Source organism: Musa acuminata, chromosome BXJ2-5 (genome assembly GCF_036884655.1).
Source record: "Musa acuminata AAA Group cultivar baxijiao chromosome BXJ2-5, Cavendish_Baxijiao_AAA, whole genome shotgun sequence".
NCBI classification, from domain to species: Eukaryota; Viridiplantae; Streptophyta; class Magnoliopsida; order Zingiberales; family Musaceae; genus Musa; species Musa acuminata.
The window spans coordinates 46,721,805-46,745,768 of record NC_088342.1 but is presented as its reverse complement, the minus strand read 5'-3'; the positions used below and the strand labels follow the sequence as shown (position 1 = coordinate 46,745,768).

General features: G+C 39.3%; 4 protein-coding genes across 7 annotated transcripts; 3 read left to right on the top strand and 1 right to left on the bottom strand.

Annotated features, from left to right (window-relative positions):
* Nucleotides 1-96: 96 nt before the first annotated feature.
* Nucleotides 97-1,876, bottom strand: LOC103986265 (uncharacterized). The gene is made up of 2 exons (XM_009404217.3): nt 689-1,876; nt 97-402 (listed from the first exon to the last, which is right to left on the bottom strand). The coding sequence occupies exon 1, from the start codon at nt 1,633-1,635 to the stop codon at nt 721-723; it is 915 nt and encodes a 304-aa protein (XP_009402492.1). The 5' UTR covers nt 1,636-1,876; the 3' UTR covers nt 97-402; nt 689-720.
* Nucleotides 1,877-2,766: 890 nt separating this feature from the next.
* Nucleotides 2,767-11,423, top strand: LOC135613084 (squamosa promoter-binding-like protein 6). Of its 2 annotated transcripts, XM_065110063.1 has the most exons (12): nt 2,773-2,941; nt 3,145-4,087; nt 4,659-4,840; nt 6,235-6,564; nt 6,671-6,897; nt 8,237-8,311; nt 8,419-8,526; nt 8,608-8,722; nt 8,807-8,948; nt 9,092-9,242; nt 9,340-9,945; nt 10,843-11,423. In XM_065110063.1, exons 2-12 carry the CDS (start codon nt 3,498-3,500, stop codon nt 11,284-11,286), a joined length of 2,970 nt encoding a protein of 989 aa, XP_064966135.1. In that variant the 5' UTR covers nt 2,773-2,941; nt 3,145-3,497; the 3' UTR covers nt 11,287-11,423. The 2 variants fall into 2 exon arrangements, with proteins under 2 accessions (XP_064966134.1, XP_064966135.1); XM_065110062.1 differs by having other exon boundaries at nt 2,767-4,087.
* Nucleotides 11,424-12,480: 1,057 nt separating this feature from the next.
* Nucleotides 12,481-15,729, top strand: LOC103986267 (autophagy-related protein 8i). Its single transcript, XM_009404221.2, has 5 exons — nt 12,481-12,609; nt 12,728-12,783; nt 13,208-13,260; nt 15,230-15,348; nt 15,455-15,729. Exons 1-5 carry the CDS (start codon nt 12,567-12,569, stop codon nt 15,541-15,543), a joined length of 360 nt encoding a protein of 119 aa, XP_009402496.1. The 5' UTR covers nt 12,481-12,566; the 3' UTR covers nt 15,544-15,729.
* A 905-nt stretch (nt 15,730-16,634) lies between these two features.
* LOC135613083 (uncharacterized) lies at nt 16,635-20,927 on the top strand. 3 transcript variants are annotated; one of them, XM_065110060.1, is made up of 8 exons: nt 16,635-16,956; nt 18,056-18,155; nt 18,333-18,428; nt 18,521-18,573; nt 19,477-19,525; nt 19,650-19,697; nt 19,794-19,896; nt 20,633-20,927. In XM_065110060.1, exons 1-7 carry the CDS (start codon nt 16,730-16,732, stop codon nt 19,887-19,889), a joined length of 669 nt encoding a protein of 222 aa, XP_064966132.1. In that variant the 5' UTR covers nt 16,635-16,729; the 3' UTR covers nt 19,890-19,896; nt 20,633-20,927. The 3 variants fall into 3 exon arrangements, 1 of the variants encoding a protein (XP_064966132.1); XR_010487199.1 differs by having other exon boundaries at nt 16,636-16,956; nt 19,794-19,944; XR_010487200.1 differs by having other exon boundaries at nt 16,636-16,956; nt 19,794-19,956.
* Nucleotides 20,928-23,964: the final 3,037 nt, after the last annotated feature.

Genomic DNA, 23,964 nt, shown 5'->3' with positions numbered 1-23,964 from the left:
ATTATTTTCTAGCCTTTTGGCACTCATACCAGTAATAAACAATTGATTATCGAGCTTTCTTAGCATACATAAGAATCACACCATTCTCCACTATAATAAAAAAGTGAGACTAAAATTAGATAGCATAAGATAACATTTCTAGATCATATTAGTAGAAACTTAGAATGAGGGGTAGACAATTATAGAACTCCATAAAAACAGACATAGTAGACCAAACAGGGACATTTCACTGACAAGAAAGAAGACTTGGAGGACATATAAAATACCCCAAACAATTTCCAATGGCTGCAAACAACTGTTATGTGTGCTATCTAAAGCAATTCACGAACCAACTCACGAGTGCTAGAGATACTTATGGACTAGCATTGACAGCTGCACAATTGGTTCTCGTCGCTGAATCATCTGCAGCAGGTCAAAAGAATCAAAAGTCAAAACATTTCAAGAGGCCCAAAACAAGGTTTTTTTTTTGGGAACAGAGATGAGATTCAGATTTTACTCATCTGATCACTAGATATACAAACAGCTCTAAGATCCAATAGAATCTATGTCAATGCTAAAGAGATTCTATTTTTTGAAACATAGCAGCAATTTAAGACAGGAAGTAAGATAGAATCACACATAGTTTATCACGAATAAAGAACATAAGATATCCTTGCAGCATAAAACATTTGATGGTTAAGATGTTAACCTCGAGTCAGATCAGATACCACAGGACCACAATCAGCAAGCAGCAACAACTTCCTCCTCCTTAACATGCCCACCTTGAGAACCTTTGAGGACTCCTCCTTCATCCCTCTCCACTTTACCCATGGGATTGTGTCCGTGAGACAAACCAGTCAATGTACCCTCCGTCTCCACATTGGTGGCATGGTTCTGCATCCCTGTGGGCAAATCCACCTTATTCTTATCGGTGCCCTGGACTGGTGTCTGCTCCATCCCTATCGGCTCCTGAAACCTCATCCATCTATCCCTCTCCTTGTTCTGAACTCTCTTCTGGCCCACCATGGCTGCAACTGTGCTGCTCAGCTTCGGCATCTTTTTCTTCGAATCCACGACTTGAGGCTTGGGACTCGGTGCAGCAATCTGGTAAGCTACTCTGTTCTTCTTCTCTTTCTCTGACTGCGACAACAAAAGAACCTTCTCGAGCGCTTCCCTTGCTCGCTTTCTCGCAACGACTGCTTCCTTAGTCTTCCTCTCGGCATCTGCTCTGGTGCACGCCGCTGCCCTGCCAATGGACGCGGCCGCCAGTTTAGCGGCGGCCAGAAGCACTTTAGAGGACTTGAGATCGATCGATTTCTCCTCGCCGAGCGAAAAGTATGAGGAGGAACCGCCGGGGTCGGAGCAGCTGGGGCACACGAAGGAGGGAGCAGCCTCCAGTAGGCAAGCGGAGTGTGCGATGGAGGGGCAACGGGAGCAGCGGACGACCGGGGAGGCGCCGCCTCCGTCAAGAAGGAGATCAAAGCAGGAAACGCAGAACGAGCCGGGGTGGTACCGAAGGACGCAGGAGGTGCAGAGGCGACAGAAGACAGTGCGGTGGCGGACGTTGTGCAGAGGCCAGGGATCCCGGGCGCCGCAACCGTCCCCCCCGCACCCGGCTGGCCGGAGATCCCTCTTCGCCCCCGACGGTGTCGTCATGGCTTTCGCGCCATCACGATTCACGTCGTAGAAACCCTACAACAAGGGAGATTTCACGGTCAAGAGGTTAAGGTGGAAACGATCACGTTTGGACTTCGTAGAGAGAGAGAGAGAGAGAGAGAGAGAGAGAGAGAGATTTGGGGGTTTCTTCTCTTCCTCTGCTTGTACTCCTTTCTAGGGTTTGGGTAAGCTCTCGAACGGCTCTCTCTGCTCCGGTGCGGGCCACGAGCGGCTCCGTCAATCGAGCAGCAGCCAACGTTGACCTGTTTGCTGCTGCGGAATAATATAGCGTTATGCGCGTGCTACGCACGTGCAGAGCGAGAGAAGCAAGAACGTGGCTCGTGGGCTGATACGTAATTAAAATCGGCCAAAGCCCAAATCCAAACACCCGCATGGCCGACGGCGTCAACAGACGGCCCAGGGTCCATTACTAGTACTTTGATGGATGAGCATTTTGTAACGGACGGTCCTGATGCGACGGAACCACGCGCATTATTGTGGGGTACGGAAAACGACACCCTCACAACGGCCGCATGCAGATATTACTTCCCCGTCACCCACAAACGCACGGTTACGATCTTTTCAAGATCTGTATCGGACGGCCAATACTGCGTGACTCATAGAGCTTTTTACGCGTACGTTCCCATAATGTAGCACGAAACGAGGACCGACGCCCCCACCCGCCCTCGTGACGGTGACACCGGAGAGAGCGTTCGGTTTCAGTCGGAGATGCCATTCCCGCTCGCCAAAAGAAATACTCGGGAACGTACCCCTTTCCCGCACCTCTTAGCACAGGCCTGCCGCGTCGTGGGACCCAGTGGATCGTGGGGTTCCGCTGTCGCCCTGTGGACCATATATGGCACGGAGTGTGAGAAATAAATTAAAAAGTACAATGTTGTCTGATGTAAAACAAAAAAAATTATGGCGTCATAAAGAACTGAGACGCGATGACCTATGGATCACACCCGTTCCACGTCATCGACGGTGACTGGTGGGCCCCGACCACCGATCGGCCTGGGTGGAAGACGGGTGCGGTGGTAAGCGATTTGGATGGGTGAGAGAACGCGAGAGGTATGGGGAGTGGGGCACCCGCGGCGAAACCGCATTCGTAACGTTTCCCGGAGACTTTTCCTTCATCCGCTTTTTCTACTCATCTCTCCCTTCTCTCCTGCTGGTGTTGTGGTTCGTCGGCCGACTTCTGCGATATTTTTCCTGTCTTCTTCCGGTTCGCGCCGCTGATTTTGGGGTCATATCGATCCAGACGATATGGGTTCCTCAAATCAGCCTCTAATTTCTTCGAAGGAAGGTTCTCTTTCTCGAATTTTTTCGTAACTTTTGGCTGGTTTTGTCGTTTTTCTCCGGTTTACCTCGAAATCAGCGAGCTTTTGAGGAATTGTTAGCTGATTTGTGCTTCTAGCGGACTTTGGGGAATTTGATATGTTGCTACTGTTTGGTTCGCGGAAGACGTCTAATTTTGGTATTTTTCGTTCCATCTGAAATGTGACGCAGGCATTTGAGCAGATTTAGGTCCCGGAGTGACATTGATGTTGTTGATGTTTGTCGGCGTTTTAATCGGAGCTATTTGTCGTCGTTAATAAGTGAAATTGGCTTTCTCTAGTGAAAAAGTTGCTGTTTTTTCAATTTTTGAGTGCTTTTGTTTTGGGCTTTGTGATTGGTATGTGGGTTTCACTCGTTTGGATCTGCGGGTGCGTGGGTGTCATGTTTTTAGATTTCTGGGGGAGCAGTGAGACGATTTAGGAGCTCCATTGACCACCGTGTTCTCCCTCTTGGGGTGTTTGTGTGCTTCGAATACACTTAGAGCAAATCTCGGGCTATTGAATTGCTTTGAGGTTTTTGCCTTGATGGAGACCAGAATTGGGAGCAAGAGCCATCAGTTTCTGGCTGCTGGGACATCTAATGTTAATGTGATTGGGCAGAAGGGCGTCGAGTGGGATTTGAATGACTGGAGATGGGATGGTGAACACTTTGTTGCAACCCCCTTGGATGCGGTCCCTGCAGATTGCTGGAGCAAACATCTGCGCCAGGATGCAGCTAAAGGATTGGTGTTGAATAGCCCATCGTCTTCCTCCGAAGGTGCTGATTGTGGACTAGTTGAGAAGGATAATGGCGAGTCGGAGAAGAAGAGGAGGATTGTAGTGGTGGAAGAGGATGAATCTTGTGGTGGAGCAGGATCCCTTAGCTTAAGACTTGGGGGACATGCATATCCAGTCGTGGAATCTGATCTTGCAAATTGGGAAGTAAAGAATGAAAAGAAAAACAAATCACAAGGAGGCAGTTCTAGTAATCCAACTTGCCAGGTTGAAGGTTGTGATGCTGACCTCTGTGATTCAAGGGACTACCATAGGCGGCACAAGGTCTGTGAGATGCATGCAAAAGCCAGTTCAGCAATTGTCAGAAATGCTATTCAACGATTCTGCCAGCAATGTAGTAGGTTGGTTCAGCTTATTCTTTTGGTTCTCTACCCAAACCCATCATGGGTAACATATATTCAGTGTTAAATGCATTTGTATGACATGTTTTCTTTTATCGAACTGCTTAGAGTGATTTTGTTTATGGTATTTAACAGATTGTCCAGTTTATTTATTGTGTTTCTTCTGTGAAATCATTCCTGAATTAGATGGTCATTTAATTATTAAGTTCCCCAATCTTGTACACTCAAGAACAGAAGCTATAACTAGCTGTAGAAGTTTCAACAGGAATAGCCAGAACAAATTGCAATAGAAGTCAAGGGAATAATTTTGCTACATCCTTTACAGTGACAATGAGAAAGTTAGTTTAACTAAAATGAAAAGATAATGAAGAAATGTTGGGATCATGACACTTTTGTTTTGATAGCCTTCGGAACTAGCCTCGGTGGCAGTTGATCTCAAGTTTGGCTTGCCAAACTTTGTTTGTCAATGTTGGATATGTTAATAGCTTCTAGAATATCCTTTAAAATGTTTTTACTTTTGAACTTCTTCTTCACTGCCATTATTTTAAGTGTTTGTTAACTATATGTGCAGATTTCATCTCCTTGAAGAGTTTGATGAAGGGAAAAGAAGTTGCCGGCGACGTTTAGCTGGCCACAATAGGCGTAGGAGGAAAAATCATCCTGATGACAATGTCAATGGGAGTTCTTCTATTGATGAAAGGGCTAGCAGCTATTTGTTGATAAGTCTACTTAGGATCCTATCCAATCTGCAATGTAATTGCTGCAGTTTATTAATTGAATATCTGCAACATGTTTTTCCATTTGGCTTTTCTATTTCCTTCCTTTTGCTATTTTTCTACATGAATCTTTATATACCAACCAGTTTTAGGGCACCTATTTATTTATTGTGATACCCTTTATGAGCTTTTGATCAGTGTTAGGAATTGGTATGCATACAGTCCTAGGCAGACTTCTCGGATGGTTGATTGGTTTAACATATATCAAGTACTAGTTCTCTAAGTTTCTAGTCCATCTGACCCTAGGACATAATTTACAATATATGTTTCCTGTGTTTGTAGGCTGCTTCAGGAAATACATCACATTATACTGGTCATTACTGTGCTCATGTTTGCAAATAAAAAAGTGGGAAAATCAGGTTGCTGAAGAGATGTAACACACCCTTCTCAAAAAAGGTGATAAATGGATCGTCATGGCACAGGGATGTGGCATGCACTAGTGTTGTGTGCTGAGCCTACCGAAACCACATTGACCGTATGTAGCGTGTTTCACTCTGTGATTTCACCTGTTTCCACTGATATCATTCAAGCTTAATATGTGGAGCACTGATTTTGAGAATATTGACCTATGGAGCATAGGGCAGACTCCAATTTGACGAGGATAGGTTTCAGTAGGTCCCAGTGGTCATTAAAGAGGAGGGTAATATCTTGAAGTCCTTAATAGCAGTAGATGTATCAAGTATTTGCAGCTTCCTAGATAATTAATATGATGGATACCAGCAAAGTTTTCCTTTGATCTGATTTGGTCTGTACCTTGCCTTGCACCACATTCTAGGATTCTAGAGTCTCTGGCCAGTTAGTGCACACTGATTATTTAATGAATGCATTCTGTTGTACCATAAAATGTGACAGTTAGCTTAAAATAGCACAGAAGTGGAGCATGGTAAGACATAAGGATGTTCCTGATCATTGGCCTTTGTTGTGTTATTCCTTCTAGTGTTCCAAAATGTGATATCTTCTATTTTGTTTGTAGCTGCATTTGTAATGCAGTCATATGCAGCCACATTAGGTGGTACATGCGGTCTGTGTATGCATCAAACTATGGTTGCATATGTGGGGTATGCAAAACTTATTAGTATGGTTATACTGTAATTATTGTTTTAGTATTATAATATGTGCCACATGATAACATCACCATAAATGCATTCAAGTGTCTCTTACAAATTCCTATGAAAAACTTATATTTGATTGAGCTTTTATTTTGTACTTAGTTGAAATATATATTTTAATCATATTTTATATGAAACTATATGCCAACAACATCAAGTGGATAGCTGGATGCCTTTAAGAATGATATTTCACACGCCATGTGTAGAAACATTATAACTGGATGTTTTCAGGAGCTGCTGATTTTGTCTTATGCACATGCAGCCAATAACTCTGAACGATCACAAGATCAGGAGCTATTGACTCATTTTTTAAGTAACCTTGGCACCCTCGCTAATTCCTTGGATCCAAGTGACCTTTCTCGACTCCTACGGGCAGCTCAGGATCCACCAAAGCTTGTAACTACAGCTGGAACATCCTCAGAAGCAATTATTACTTCTGTTCCAAATGGTGTTCCTGAGCAAGATTCTAGAAGGCCCTTGGGTTCGGCAGCTAAAATGACTTGCACCCCTGGTGTTCAGGGTCCTCCACAGGAAACTGATCATATCCCATCTGTTGCTGATGTTCCTAAAATAGGAAGAGAATCTTCTGAAGGTGAGGCCTCGCGTGCAGTTCCTCATCTGCACATTCTGCATTCTAAATACCTGTGAATATTGTCCTTTTCTCAGAACAAAAGCTTGATGCTGATTAAATTTTTCAGAGCTTGTCATTGATAGAGTCAGAATGAAGGACTTTGATTTGAACAGTGATCCACGAGATTGCAAAAAAGGAGAGATGCCAGCAACATCTTTGTGCACTGGGATAGGATCTCCTAATGTTCCTTCATGGTTGCTGCAGAGTACTTGTCAGTTAAGTCCACCTCAAACTAGTGGCAATTCAGATTCAACATCCAACCACACTCAATCCAGGTCCCATGGAGATGCTCAGGTATATGATTCTGTTTGGTTTGCTTCTAAAACATTTTTAATCTTGATGGTTCCAGAATGATCTTATTTACTAGTCTATGTAAAGTTGGTTGACAATCAACCAAGACTTTGTGAACCTAAAGAAGTTTTAAGATCAGGTGGCTGATCTTATTTAGTAGTCTATGTAAAGTTGGTTGACAATTAACCAAGACTTTGTTAACCTAAAGTTTCAAGATAAGGGGAAAAACAAAAGTTTCTGTTTGCTGACCTGTGGAATCAGCATTCAAATCATGGATTAAAATCTTGATCACAGTGTCAATACTGGTTGGTGGCCAGACCAATACAGTACTGGTATGAGTAGGCATACCAACACTCATTACAGTCATTACTGCTTGGAGCAGGCAAAGAGAAAGAGGAGGAGGAAACTGCTAGAGCAGAAGGCCAACAACTGGAATAAATTGTGATCCAAATTAGGTAGTTGTTCTCTTTGTTAGGCTTTGGGTTTTAAAATCCATTTTTAAATGTGATCTATTGGTGGATAAAGAAAAGACTTTCACAGATTGTATGATACAAAGAATATATAAGATTATCAAGTGATATATGAAAAGAAGATATAAGATTGTCAAGTGATTGTACCTGACCTCATTCGACCCAGGCAAAACAGCATGAGTCAAATCTTTGCATCCCATGAATGAAAAGCAACCCAATATATATGAATTTGTGTGGTTCTCAGTAGTTATTAGCTGAAAACATTAACAATCAATCGCCATCTACGTAGGTATCATGGTACTGATTAATGTTATCTATTTTGGTGTACATTTTGAACTCTTCCTAACACCTTATTATTAAAATGCCTCCAAAATTACATTGAAACACACCAACTTTTATGAGCTTTCAAATAGAAGGCCTGGGTTAAATGCCAGATGATAGTGCAATGTCAAACATCATGGTAGAACATGGTGGCACCCTGCTTTATTACTAAACTGGTGCAAGTATAAAAGAAGTATTTACTGTAATGGAGATTGAATACCAGTGAGGAAGATGGAAGTTAGAATTAGAATTGTACGTATATATTGGCTTTCATTGAGAACGTATTTACTACTGGTTGTTTATTTATATACATAATGACATTCCTTGAGAACAACTGCATTGATTCAGGTGTTCAGTGACACAAAATGTGTTGACAAACTCTAGATTGATTTTTTTTTTTTTTTTTTTTTTTTTTGAGATAGATCTTAGAGTGAGTTGTCAACATTGCTGAGTTTTAAAGATATGCTACATTCTTTTGATTTTCAAGTACATATAGAAAGGTTTTCAATTTACAGTGTTTGTCAATTATTTTTCTTCTCTTCTCATTTCAGTGTCGAACAGATAGAATCATCTTCAAACTCTTTGGCAAAAACCCTCATGATCTTCCTCTTGTCTTGCGAGCACAAGTAAGTTATTTTACATGATTGAAACACATCTAGAAAACTTCTATTTAAATTTTCCTGCTACTCTTCAACTTTTCCTGGCTGATTTATCATAAAATACAAAATTGCAGATTCTTGATTGGTTATCCAATAGTCCAACAGATATTGAGAGCTACATTAGGCCAGGTTGCATAATTCTGACAATATACCTTCGTCAACCTGAGTTCGCCTGGGCACAGGTTAGTTTCCATGATTGAGAAATTTAGGGTTCCACAACTACTTCCATTCATTTTGTCATCTGATTCTGCCTCTGTTCACAGCTCTGCAATGATTTAAGCTCCTACTTAGCTAGGCTTTTGCATAACTCTCATGATTTCTGGACAACCGGATGGATCTTTGCTAGGGTACAAAACTATGCAGCTTTTATTTATGATGGTACGTCGAGCTTCTTATGAGCTGCATTGTTTTTCTGACTGCTTCAGACACGTCTCCTCATCTTTTTGAATAATGCTTATTCAGGTCAGGTTGTGCTAGACATGCCTTTACTTGTTGGACATTCCAACCATTGTAAGATCTTGTCTGTCACGCCTATCGCAGTTTCTCATTCTACAAATGTCAATTTTACTGTGAAAGGCTTTAATATTGTTCAACCAACATCTAGGTATCTATTTTCTTTACCCTTTTTTGCCCTCAGCTCCCTGCTATATTTTGCTAGTTGTTCAACTGCTTACTTATTTTTGCAGAACTTATATGTCCAACTCCTTTTGATACTAATTTTGTATCATAGTGATAATCTTTTGTCAGGTTACTATGTTCATTTGATGGAAAATACCTGTTCCAAGAAACAACACAAGATCTAGTTGAGGGGTTCAGTAGATGTGCAGGGCATGAGTCAGCTCAGTGCCTGAGCTTTTCCTGTTTGCTACCTGATAAAACAGGGAGAGGATTCATTGAGGTTCCATAATGCTATAGTCAATTAGTTCCCATTTTAGTTTCCTTTTTGGCCAGCTTAGCTTTTCTCTTGATTATGGTATCCTTGGTTTTGAATCTAGCTTGAAGACTGTGGGCTTACCAATGGATTCTTCCCTTTCATAGTCGCGGATGAAGATGTATGCTCTGAGATCCGTGTGCTGGAGAAATCTATTAATGTGGGTTCATGTGATGACCAACTTCAGGAAAGAAAAGATACAGACGACGCTAGAAATCAAGCTCTGGACTTTATAAACGAACTTGGGTGGCTTCTCCGAAGGAATCATATGGTGTCCATTTCTCGAGAATCTAAATTATCTCGAAATTTGTTTCCCCTGGCACGTTTTAGGTGGCTTATGTCATTTGCTATGAATAGGGAGTGGGCTGCAGTGGTGAAGAAACTTCTAGATATTTTATTCAGTGGAACAGTAGATGCAGGCGGGCAATCATCTATGGAGCTTGCTTTGTCTGTAAATCTGCTTCACAGTGCCGTACAAATAAATTCAAAGGCCATGGTAGAACTTCTATTGAGATATAAACCCAGTAAACCTTCAAAGCAGATGGATCCTGATCAGTTCTTGTTCAGACCTGACATGCTTGGCCCATCTGGGTTAACTCCACTCCATATCGCATCCTCCACCAGTGGTGCTGAGAGCATATTGGATGCACTTACTAATGATCCTGGACAGGTACTCCATTATTTGCTATTCTCATCTTCACTTCTTATGTTGATTGTGGCAGTGATAAGGTATCATCTGATTTAACTTCATCTTGCTTTGATCTGTCATTTTTCAGTACACAATTCTTTTTTATACGTGTGAGTTACTTAATTGACTGATTTCACATGGTGGGTAGAAGCCACCGACATTATTGAGCATTGGAGTTATTCACAGAGCTAGCTGCATAGGCTTCTACTTCTGTGCATTTTGCTTTGTATTCTTTTATTCAACGGTAGAAGCCACCAACATTACTGAGTATTGGAGTTATTCACAGAGCTAGCTGCATCGACTTCTACTACTGTGCATTTTGCTTTGTTTTCTTTTATTCAACTCCAGGTCCCTTGAAATATTTAGTCATGTTATCTAATTTGACATATGTTGTCTGATCGGACAATGACTTGCACCATCTTTTTGGTGATTAAAGCATATTACTGCTGTAGTCAAAGCAAGATATACAAGATTCAATCCCAAAATTGTTACAATATGCTGAGGTCACCACCAACTAATTCTCCATGCCATTTTTACCCACATGAATTTCCTTTCTGCAGCATGCTTTTTTGCCAAATCATGTTGAAGTTCATCTCCATTGGTGCTGCTGAGTGTTAAATGTGATTTAGTGAACCTATGATCTGTCAATGTGGCGACACTTAAGTCTTCTCATTTTTCTTTTAGTTAACCACACTGCAGAGATTAATTACTTTGCTAAGAAATTTCAATCCTCTACTTGAGATATGAATTGGCAGCATTATGTTGCCCTTTTTTTTTCAAGTCCAGATGCTGGCCACTATTGAGGATGTATAGGTTACTCTTTGTTCTGACTTTCCTATTTGATTTTGTTTCTCATGGCCCATTTTGTTGTCTGGCCAGCTGGGAATCAACGCATGGAAGAATCTACGTGACAGCACCGGATTCACTCCCAAAGACTATGCCCTTGTTCGTGGTCATGATTCCTATTTAAGATTGGTTCAAAACAAAATCGATAAGCAACTTCATCTGAATCAGGTGGTCCTCAACATTTCTGGAGATGCCTCCTATAAGACAGTAGATGTGCTAAAATCTGTTAAAGCAGATGCTTCAGATAGAACGACTTGGTTGAGCTCAAAACAGCCACCATCTTGCAACCGATGCAGCCAACAGCTTGTTTACCAGAACTCTGTGGCAAGGACAATGTTGTACAGACCAGTAATGCTCTCTCTGGTCGGAATCGCGGCGGTTTGTGTCTGTGTGGGTCTGTTGTTTAAGACTCCACCCGAAGTTTTCTATGTTTTCCCTTCGTTCAGATGGGAATTGCTGGAATATGGATTCATGTGAAGAGCCGTGAACACCACAGCACCCAGTTTGGTGTAGTAGTCATCTTCAAGACAGTAGTTTTGCTATTTCAGTCTTACTCTTATGGTGACTAAAATATCCTTATGTTGATGGAATCAGATCATTGTTCTTTGCCGGCCGATCTCATTTTTTTCTCTGACTTCATATTTATTAGTCGACGAAGATGGTCGGTAGATCCTGACGAAGGCTCTCTTCCATCTGCGTGTTGATGATTTTGTTCCACGGGTGGGTAGTAGCAGAACTCATCATTCAGCTGAGCTCCAGTGTATGTTATCCTTCCTGATACAGGAGAAATGTAGCTCATAGCGATCCGATCAATGGGACATAACATAATGGTGGCCTTAATATTTTCCATCATGGACTAGCAGATTGGATAATCTCAGACCTGTTGGAGATTATCTCAAGTAAGAGTTGTCACTTATCACTTCTTTTATGGTTTAGTTAGGGTTACAAATGAACCAAGTCGTTTGTGAGTTGTAGTTTGGTGTTTAATCTGTTGAAGCCTTGCTTGAACTGCTGCTTGTTCATCAATCGAGCTAATTATAAAGCTGTTATCGAGGCTGGTTTGAACATTATAATCTTGACATTTTTTGACCTCTCAGTTGTCATTAATAAGCTCATGAACAGATTCAAAATAGTTCATTTATGTATCAGAAATTTTTAGAGCAGATTCACATGTTACTGATAGGGACCGAGTGGGTTAATGGGTGAAAATAATTTGCTCCTCCGATCCAAAAATCGTTCATCAATCTTTTATATTGTCTTCAACTTACACAAATCGATGTAATCGTTCATCAATCTTCGTCTCGACACGATATGAACAATCTATAGGAATAACGTCTATTGTTTTTACCATTATAGAACTGTGGAGTTTTCCTTTTTCGGATCTCCATATTTGTATTCTCTAAGAAAAGATAGTCGGATTCGATTAGTTGGGTCGGGCCGACCGATGCGTCGTGGATCCGATAGACATTTGTAAATTATACCCGATCCGAATTGGAGTAAATGGATCGGATCAGATCGATGCATCATGGATCGGGTTTCGAATGTAGCTGTTCCCCACGAAACCCCTAGGAAGGCCCACAGCGCTTGGGTCCACTGGACTTAACTCGGACCGGACCGGACCGGACCGCCTATCTGGAATGCTATATAAGGCCAGAATTAATGACTGAAATGTACTTGCGGATCCCAAACGGAGATTGGGGAGAGGCGACCACCGTTTCCTTTCCACGGGCGCGTCCCCCAAATCCGGAACCCTCGCCATGAAGCAGAAGTTGATATCCTTCAAGGACGAGTTCTCCTTCGGTTCGTCCTTCCTACCTGTTCGATTCCCCTCTCCGATTTTTGTTTGGCGCCCTTGATTTCGTTTCTTTTCTTATTCCCAATCTCTCGTCATGTTATATTCGATCCGAAATTGTGTCAGGGGAGCGGCTCGCGGAATCGAGAGACATCGTTGCCAAATACCCCGATCGGGTGCCGGTGAGGACGAATCCTTCTTTTCCTCGCCTTCTTTGATCATTGATTTGCCCCAAATCATTGCGGGTTCCCCCAATTAATCTAGATTTAGGACGAATCTCGCCCTTCTTATTAGGGGAAGGATCGCGGCCCATTGTGTTTATTCATCCGACTTTGCTGCACTACAATGTTTATTCATCCGCGGTTGGAATTTCTAATCGTTAGGCTTATTACGAATCTTGAAAAGAAACTGAGCTTGAAATCTCTAGTTTTTCTAGATGGTAACTACTACATTTACTATATATGATGCTCAAAATTTAAATTTACTGCCTTAAAGAATTATGTCAACATTGTTGGCAAGAAGTCGCGTATAATTTGTGAGGTGAGTCATGCAAGTTCACTTTACAGCGATGTAGCTTCTATGATGCTCTTCGTTTTGCTTCATCAGGTAATTGTCGAGAGGTTCTCAAGGAGTGATCTTCCGGACATGGAAAAGAGAAAGTAAGTTTTTCTATGGATATACATTACTTCATCATAAACAGGATAAGTTGCTCCTCTCGTTTCTGATTAATAATTACTTTTATTTTTCCATTTTGTGTGAATCCGATAGAACAGAATCCTTTTCTCATCCCTTTTTCTTGATTAGTATTTTTTGTTTGCATCGTTGTTGTGGTTGGTAATAGTTTTCCTTACTCAAATTATGGGTATGCCATTCCGTATGGTGTTTGTGTAATTCTAACGTGAAATATTTTAAAATTTTATTAAAAAAAACGTGTACCCAGTGCATAAGGCTCTCTCCAGTGCGGAGTCCGAGGAGAGTCAATATACATAGCCTTAGCTTTAAATATTTAAAGAGACTGTTTCTGTGACTCGAATCCTGGTTTCCCAAGTCGTAAAGAAGCAACCTTATTGTTGTCTTAGGTCGTAAAATTTCAACCTTAGAGTTGAAATTTTATTTTTACTAAAGCAAACATACAAGTGTATATTTTAAAGTAATTCTTGTATATTCTGCGCATGACAATCCTTTTTTGTTATTTATTGTTAATGAGTTATCACCTATGGTGTGGCTATGAGAAAAACAACCTAGAAATATTGTCCTTTTTCATAATTATTTTCTCTATCTTGAGCAATGCTACTCTTGTATATCATATAGGATATTTAGTTTAGCTATTCCCAAACATACGAAGAATGAATTAATTTGGCATTGGTGGAAGTAACACCAGAACATTTCATTTCACCTACATGGACTTTACTATCTGTGCTAGATAAACAATTCTGATGATACTATCCCGACTATTTAAAAATTGCAACTTATCTTGTGTTTCCCGGTAATGCTGTATATCCATCTTGGTGTCTTTATTGCTGCACCATAGCATTCTCATGTGTTATTTATGAACCAAATGTTTTGACCAAGAACTCATTATCAGCCTTCTTTGTAGGATTAGTCAAGTGGTTGACTCAAAATAATATATAGAGCCTTCATAATCAACATTGACCAAAATTTAGCAGATGAAAATGATTGCAATCAGTTGTGGACTGCTGAAATTATTCCAGCAGCAGCTGTGAGAAAGATCTCAGTAAGTATATGAAAATCTTAAGCAAAAAGGTCTGAGTGCATGACAATCAAACTAGGAAAATTGTTAAAAGGTACGGAAGCATACAAGTGCTGATTTTGACAATAACTAATAGTCACATTATAATTGTCTGACTATCAGTATTATAGTATAGAAGGAAGATAAATGTAAAATGCAACCAAGGTTTATAGGAGATATAGTTGTTACAATTTTAAATGAAAGAATTGGTAGTAGCATAGAAGGCATTTAGAGGGAGGAAAAAAATAGAAAAGTGGAGAAATGGTACCAAGAGAAGGGAAGGCTATTGGCCATATTTTTTTTCTCTATTTTTTATTTTGAAATATCTGAATGCATCAAATATCAGTAGAATAATGTGGCAACAGAAGTTGTAGTAAAAGAAGAAACATTCTTAGATTAGTGGTTGTGAAGCATCAATTTGAGTGTCTTTAGCCTGGACAAGATTTTTTTCTTGTATGTTTCTTTTTTCAGAAGTCATACTTGTTCTCCTGGATTTCAGAATAGATGGATCTACTATCTTTAGTCTGGAACAATGATCGATTGCGTTAAAGAATAGCTGCTAAAACAACTGCGAATCATGGTTTCCAACTAATTAGTCGGTTTCATGGTTATTTTCCCATCATTGTGTTCTTTTAGGACAATATTACTAGTTGACTCAATTAATATCAGATGAATAGAATACTCAAATCGACTCATTTTACCGGGATCAAACTTTTATATTTGCTGTATAGAAGAAAAGACCATAACAGTGTATGTGAAGAGCATTCTTGATGTATAGAAGAAAAGACTATAACAGTGTATGTGAATATGGATGTCTGGTGTTGAGAGATTTCATGTCAAATAATGATTATCTCATCGTTTTTGCAATCCTTCTTCAGATATCTGGTTCCTAAAGACATGTCTGTTGGGCAATTTATTCACATATTGAGTAGCAGACTGCACCTCACTCCTGGAAAAGCACTTTTTGTGTTTGTTAAAAATACCTTGCCGCAAACAGGTACAATTTGTCGGTATTCTATTCTTATTTATACTTTTAATATGAGCCAAATTCATCTCTGGTTACATGCTCTGCTTATGAGTGCTATCTAAAATTGATTTTACAGCCAGCCTCATGGACTCCGTATACGGGTCATACAAAGACGAAGATGGATTCCTGTACATGTGCTACAGTAGTGAAAAGACTTTTGGTTGATTATAGACAGCCAGTTGTCTTAAGATAATGCTGAAACCTGTACTAATAATTAATACTTAATGTGAACAGTGATCTATGAGCAATCAAGCAGACATTTCATTCTTATTATGTACATAGATTGCTTCAAAATGTGTATATTACTAAGGTATATGGATTTAAATGTATATGACGTACGTTGCTGGATCAGTAACTCAGTTCTCATGGTTTTCTATTCGGATGGTATTAGGAAGGAAAGGCCCATCTTGTGGCTTGGATGGTATCATTATATCCTTGGACTGTTTTGAAAGTCCACAGCAATTTTTAATCGTTCAGCTGTTGATTTGTTGTTATTCTTTTTTGTCCTGAATTTTTATTTATTTATTTTGAGTTAATGATTATGATGATGACTTTTGAAGTCAAAGTGAACGATATAATCTGATATATCCCATGTTTATGTTTAACTAATTATCTATAAAATATTTATCGTTAATAAAATCTTTATGTTGTATGAAATTATAATATCTTAATTATAACTCAGTAAATTATATATATAACATTTCTGCCAATTAAGTATATATATTATATTGATAAATACAGAAACCAACCTTAATGACGTTGGTGACCTCAAAGCTGGTGGTTGCTAAAGGAACGACCATACACTTTTATGTTTTAGGTAATTTTTAATTCAATTTACTTATGGACAATCATTATTATTTATGTAAAATTTAGGTGAATGTTAGTAAGAGATATATGAAGGGAAAATATATATGCTATATTAAATTTCATAAGGCCGATTTCACATGTTCCAAACATCATTAGCATAAGGTGTGTTGAGAGCTCTATGCTCGCTTATATATATGTTCTATTATGTTAAATTTATACTACTTTTTTATGTTATATACGAATAGGTATTCTTAAAAGAATAATTATATTTTATATAATGATTTTTCAGTTTTTCTTCCGGTAGAATTTGATGAAAAATTAGGAATTTAAGGACCACTGCCTCAATGAGACCCAAATCGGAACCAAGTCAACGCCGTCATTCGATCAAGAAATCACGGTCAAGATTGAACCGACGTGGAGTCAAGAAGGTGCGATGAGATCATATCCAGTCTCCCCCCCAAATCACAGGCGTCGAACACCGTCTCCCGTCTCTGTGGAGAGAGAAAAGAGGAGCGGAAGAGGGGAGAAAGAGAGAGACCAGCCGATGAGTTCAGCTGCTTGCATCTCCTTGGGGCCAACCCCTCTGTCCCACCTCAAGAATGCGGAGAAAGGCGCCGCCTTTAGCCTCGCTTCCGTCAGGGGAGCGGGATTCAGGCCTTCCCCCAATGCCCTCTTCCTCAGAATCCCTGCGCGTCCGTCGAGGAGGAAGCCCTCCCCTAGGCGGACCGCCGTCAGACCTTTCTCCCCTGTCATGGAGTGGCAGGATTGCAGGTACTCGAATGAACCCTCCCTCGCCCGTTTGCCGGTGTCGTCTTCTTGTTTGATGCTCGAATCTGCTGATTCTGTTGCGATTGTGAGGACCCGATCCGAAACCGGCTTGACCAACTTTAATGTGAACCTGTAAAGTCCCTTTTAGTGTGAATCGATACCGATCGATAAGAAAAGAATGAAAATTATTTAAGGGAAATGAAACCATCAGATTAAGGGAGAAAACACAGTTGTTAAGTAAGGCACTTGAGGAAAAAGGTTGTGGTAATGCAGACCAGGCCGATCGTTAGCTCTTCAGCTTTCTGATCAGGTATTGTGAGTTAAAAGACCAAGCTTTCTTCTTCTTTCTCACTACTACATTTGACATCGGGCGGAAAAGGTTGATTCCGGAGCAAATCAGTGCACACCTTAGGTCAAGAACTTTTTTTTTTCGGTAAAGCCTTTCAAGTAAAAGAGAAAAGTTAAAAGTAGTTCTTAATTCCTCAAATGATCAAAGATTTTAGGAAACAAATCCAAGCAATAAATCAGCATGCATTTAAAATTTTCCAGTGCATGTTTTATTAAGACTAGTTAGCAAGATTTTGGTTGTAGCTTTAAAGCATTATGAAAAAAATTAAGTTATCAGTCATTTGAAGGAAATATTATCCTAGCATAGTTAGGGAATGCTTTTTGAACCAACCGAGAATGGTCTTTGTTTCAGCAAATCTGGGACTTTCTGTCACCTGCTCTTGAGATGCATCCTAAGAGATAGCTCAAAAACGACTACAGTGAATTGAAAAAACATGAACATCATTACTATTGACAGATCAGCAGTCATACAACCTGCATATTCTTATCATGTGGTTTTTTGTCGTCAGGATCAATATGTCTATTTACAAAAAGGATCCATAAGTCACTTGGCATTTATAAATATGTCTATTCACAAATAATCTTTATCACCATTACTTACTGATTTTTTATTAGGTTTCAGCTTTTAAGCATAGCTCCATGGCTGTTAGCCTTTATGAACTTACAGTTCTGGTAGTTGTTTGATGAGCTTGAGTTTGTACTTGATCATGCCAAAAGGTAATAGAAAGGTGATTTAATCTTTGTATGGATGCAGCTCTGAGATCGAAGTCGATGTTCCATGTTCAGTAGCTTACGACTGTTACTCTGATCGCGAGATGATCCCAAAATGGATGCCATTTATATCTTCTGTAAAGGTACTTGCTAACGTTTTGTAAAGGTTTTCCTGTTTGTTTCCTTGCAGCACAAGCTATCAGATCATCAATCAGCATTACATTCATATATATATATATATATATACTGTTGTCTTGAGTGTAGAGCTTCAAAAAGATGCAGATTGGATTTGGATTGATATTTGGATTTGGATTTAATAGGTTCTACAGGATAAGCCTGACCTCTCACGCTGGGCACTGAAGTATGAGGTGTTTGGTCGTGACGTTGAATTTTCTTGGCTTGCCCGAAATTTGCAAGTAAGAGCCAGCTTCACTGCATCTACTGTGAGAAAGATAATAATACAACAATGTCTCTGTTCGATTCTTAACACTTGTTTCTTATGCTGCAGCCCATTCCTAATCAGAAGATACATTGGCGATCTTTGGAAGGTCTTCCTAATAGGTATTGCAATCAGCCCTAACTCTATAGGATGGTGTTATGTTCCATTGTCCTTTCTAAATTGTAGAACATCTTAACATTTCATGGCTCAACATTGTGATGCAGTCATTTTTTCCTATAAAAGTTAACCTTTTTTGGTTTTCTCCACAAGACTACAGATGTAGCAACCAAACTTTTTTGCCTCAAAGAAGTAGTAACTGATTTGAAAATTTTATTTGTTATGCAGCCTGTCCTATTTAGTGGCCTTCTTCTGTTTCTTCCAGCTAGTCCAAATCTAAGTGGACTTCAGTGCATTTTGCTTTACTGCAACCTGGGCATCATGCATACGTTCAATCACAAGAATAGTATCTTTTCTGCATGAGCAAGATTTTGTACTTGATTTCATCCCTGGACCTGTGACAAGAGAATCATGCTTCTGCCCTTTTTATCTGTTTTTTTCTTGTCAAGCATACAGAAGACTACTATCATACACTTCTGATCCTGGAAACTTACACCTTCATGAGTTTGCCTCAATTTATGTCGAGGTAGTATCTTAAATGTCATCCTGCTTTTTTAAGACTGATTTGTATCTCACAGAAGGGGCATTTTCCTTGCTAGCCAATTTGGATATCTGATGTAGAGTTAGTATCTAAGGAATTTTGTAATATCTTCTTAGTATCCTTTAATATCATGGTTTGAGGACTTCTTATTCTGTCTAAATATCACCTATTGTTTCGAATGGCAATGCTGCCAAGTGGAACACACAATGCTACCAAGGAGATCCAGTGAACAACAGTTATCTATTATTTTCACCCTATATTGAGAAAACAAAATAATCTTGACAAAGAAATGTCGCTATTTTTCGGTTGATAAACATATATATATATATATATATATTTATTTATGCTAACTTCTTTGTACTTGCAGAGGCGCAGTCAGATTTTTCCCCAAAGGCCCATCCTCTTGCAGAATACAAGTAAAGATTCCCCAAGCAATATTTCTTCTGTGCTGTCTTGTTATCTTTTCTTTCTCTAGCACTTGCTTGTTTGTTCAGGAGCTAGTCCAGACAGTTAATTGCTTTGCTTCTTTGTCTGATGCAGTTGACAGTTTCGTATGAAATCCCTGAAATTTTAATTCCAGTTGCGTCAGTAAGTATGATACACCTCTACAACAGCAATATACTTCTGATTTTTTCTTTATGAATTTTCTCTTCCTAAAATTAAAGAATTCTTGGATCTCTTCAGGCGCTTAAACCATTCCTTGAAGGATTACTTGCACAAGGCTTGGAACGATTTGCAAAAGTTGCAAAAGAGTATCAGAGAAAGATTCCCCAAAGATAACCTACAGGCAAACTTTATTAATTGCCACATGTCCAAATAACAATGAGGCGCTAAGGTATCAGTCAAGGTCAAAATGCAATCCTAGCACATACACACACACACACACAAATATATATATATATATATATATATATATATATGTATATATGTATGTATATGTATATGTATACGTATATATGTATGTGTATGTATATATGTATATGTATATATATATGTGTGTCTATGTATATGTATATATATATATATATATATATATATATATATATATATATATATATATATATATATATATGCATATATGCATATATATATACATACATACATACATACATACACACATATACATATATGTATATATATACATATATATGTGTGTGTGTGTATGTATATACATACATACATATGTATATACATAACCTACAGGCAAACTTTATTATAGGCAAACTTTATTACAGGCAAACTTTATTACATACATATATATATACATAACCTACAGGCAAACTTTATTAATTGCTACATGTCCAAATAACAATGAGGGCTCTAAGGAATAAGACATGGTCAAAATGCATTCCTAGTGCGCATGCACACAAACGCGTGTGTATACATATATTCATTTATACATATATAAATAAATATATTCTGTTGGGCATGTAATCCTAGAGATATCTGTTAACATAAATGCAGATATACCCTCTTTTTTTCCTTAAAAAGAACCTCACAAACCTTTTTTTGTTCTTTTGCAGATTCTTTAGGGATATGCATTATCCTTTGATATTATAGCTGGGATGAACTTTTTATTTTCCTGAATATTTAAACCAATATATGTCTGATGGTGAAGGTGATTCATGAAACAAGATCAGTTTGGTTTTGTACACTTGTCCACCCAAATGCTTTGATACAACCATATGATTTCTACTTTCCTTCATTTTGTGTTCTTCTGTTGCTGTACTTGTGTAGAATACCCAGTACATGTAAACTTTCTTTTAATTGGTGAGATTTTAGCAGCATTAAAAATGATAATATGTTAAATTCCAATAATTGGTTTTTTGCAAATGTGCAATTATATGCTGTCTTCATGTTGATTCAAGTCACCGAATGCAAATGCCTGCTGAAGTTTTCTTAGAAGTTGCTCGATGATCTAATATGGAGCTCTAGCTGAGCTGGAGAATGTGTGGTTTGTCTAAGAGATTTACATATCATTCTTCTAATCATAGCAGAAACAAGGAAGAAAGTCGGGAAGAACTCTGTCTCATGTACATATTGCCGAAAGACTAACTTCATGCCAATTCTTTCAGGTAATGAGTTTGTCTTTAGTTCACTTCACTCTTCAAGATGAACTAGTAATGCTGCCAATATATATAATTCTGCATAGATAGAAAATATCAAAGTCATTGATGTGCTTTGTGCTCTCATCTTCACCACCCAATTTCTCAGCACTTTTATGAAGAGAATTGTAAGTGGTTTTCCCCATTGATCAACCTCCTTGAGCATGCAGGGTTGCCAGGCAAACATTGCAGCTCAAAAATGTAAGCCAAGGTAACTACAACTATTAAGATTATAGCAGATGCATGCTGGAGCAGAACACAATGAAGCTGATTCAGAGTCTACTGTGCAACTTTTATGAGGGTAATAATATATTCAACTTGATTCACACATTGCATATTACATGAGATGGTCTACAATTCAGTGCTCTAATATTCCTGCATGCATGGTTGTGATGTTGGTCTGTTAAGCTACTTTCTTCTGTTCATCCTCCCTCTTGGAAATCATGGAGATCACCTGTCTCGCCCGAGACAAAGAACACGGAGATCCCTGTACATCTTGCTGGGGTCCCCCCATCAGAGTACTGTGGTGCCCTTCGAGGATAACTGTGTACGCTGCTTCGGACGGGGCAGCTATGGGTTACCAGGCGAGACGCGTGGCTCCGACGACGCACGCCGGAGAATTTGAGTGGGAGACGCTGCATCTATAGAGCGACCGTGCACTATAGGAGGTTCTCCCATTGGTGTTCAGCCGTGGGGTCCAGTGACGTTATCAACAGTCACCCATGAAACCCATCAGGGTAATGCTGCCTCTCGTGTGCGGGCCTCCATTTCGGCGTTGCGTCAGCCATGCAAATTTTCTGGTTACTGGAAGCTTCTCGATTCTCCTCTCGTGGTTTCATCGTACAAAACGGTTTCCGTTCCCAAGAGTCTGTGAAAGAGGCGCGTCGCCCTCTCCTCTTCGTCTTTCTTTCTTTCTCCGAGGGTTCGATTCCGCTTCCCAACGAAGAAGCGATCTCCAAGAAACCACACCGTGGGTTTGGGGTTCGGGGTTCGGACCCGGTTCTGGCGAGCGATGGCGGCGGAAGCAGAGTCCTCGGCTCCGAGACCAACATCGACTGGGAAAGGTTCCTCCCTTCTCTCCCTCTCTTCTAACCTTTTCTTTTTCTTTTACCACACAATTTTCGGGCATAGGGCATTTCTTGTGCGTGACGAGTTGATCATCTGGTTCGTTTCTTGGGTTTCTTGATCCTATATTTGAGCCATCTAGAAGGAGATCCTTTTCTTGTCGACCAATTCGATCGTCTTGCACCTCTTGCCCTTCTTGGTTTTGCATTTTCTTGTAAACATTTATACCGCTTCGTACTTTGCGCTTGTTTGTGGTCGGGTTTGTGGTTCTTTATCTCTTAACCTTAGTACGGCGTTGTTATATGAGCCGGTAAAATTCTTTTTGGGTCCAATAATATGCGATGACAACCATAGCCACTATGTTACGATGAGGTGACTTATAATTGATTAAGAAGACGCAACTATTCCTTTCAGATTAATTGACTGATTAAAGAACCCTAAAATCTCAAACCAAAAGCAAGAAGGTTGTGCTGCTTCCTTTAAATAAACGCAGGAGATTTTCAGGATTTCTATATAATTTTTTTTTTTCGTGAACATAAGCACGTTCTGCAAATAACTAAGGAGGTGCGCTGTTGCCTGTCAGATTAAATGCTAGAATTCATGCTGACTTCAACTTTATCTTGTCAATGTCATTGATAGAGTAGATCTCTTTAAGTTATGAAGGTCTCATGGAGGTTTTAAGGAGAAATGTTTCCGAGTATATGTTCAAAATTTTTGGCTATTTTCTTCATCAGTGTAGCTTTAATTTGTTAGGATCAAAGATCGCTTCTAAGATGTAATATTTACATCAAGAAATTTGCTATTCTTCAAGTTAGATTGTCCTGTTAAAATGTACTTTAATGCTGATGTTTCATGTCATGTTTCTTTAAGGTTGGAATGTCCTTTTATGAGCTAACTAGAGGCTGTTGGTTATTCTCCAAATAAAGATTTTAGATAAGTTTAGAATGGACTAATAAAGTGGTCAGAAGTTCACATCAAACAGATCATAGAATTGGGTTCTACAACAAGAATTATGGATTCATAATTAGTCTAGACTTGAATTCATGTGATGTGTAACTAGGTTTTGTTTGCGTGCATGCCACTTAAAACTATAGGCATCCATTACATGGTAATCTGTGGTTGAAGAGCCAAATGCAAATGAAAGCTAGTGGGTTAGTATAATAAGGTGAACTGGTTTTAGATAGGCTTTGATCCTAATACCAAGTGTTAATAGTTTTAAGTAACAGGAAAATTCGTAAACTTCAGTGATCTTGCGTAAGATCATCCAAAACTTGTTTTCATAATGACTCCAATCTGATATGTATTAATAGTTTTTAGATAGGATTTGATCCTAATACCAAGTGTTAATAGTTTTCATAATGACTCCAATCTGATATGTATTAAATAGTACATTAAAATAAAAGCACAAGCAACTCATGCGGGACTTCTGGTTGACCTTCTAAAACTGCCACTAACATGACAATGAAACTCTTAAGATTGTTAAAAATGTATTACCCAAATTCAACTTGGCCAATTGTCAATCAATTCAATAAAAATATTCAGGCTGCTAAATGGTTGCCATAACTCTTGGCTTTGCTTTCAGCAAAATTTGCCCAGTACTGATTGGATGACTTTGTTTCGGTCTTCAACGGACTATTTACTCAAAACTTCAGAATTATCAATCAACCCAGTTAGAATTACCACGC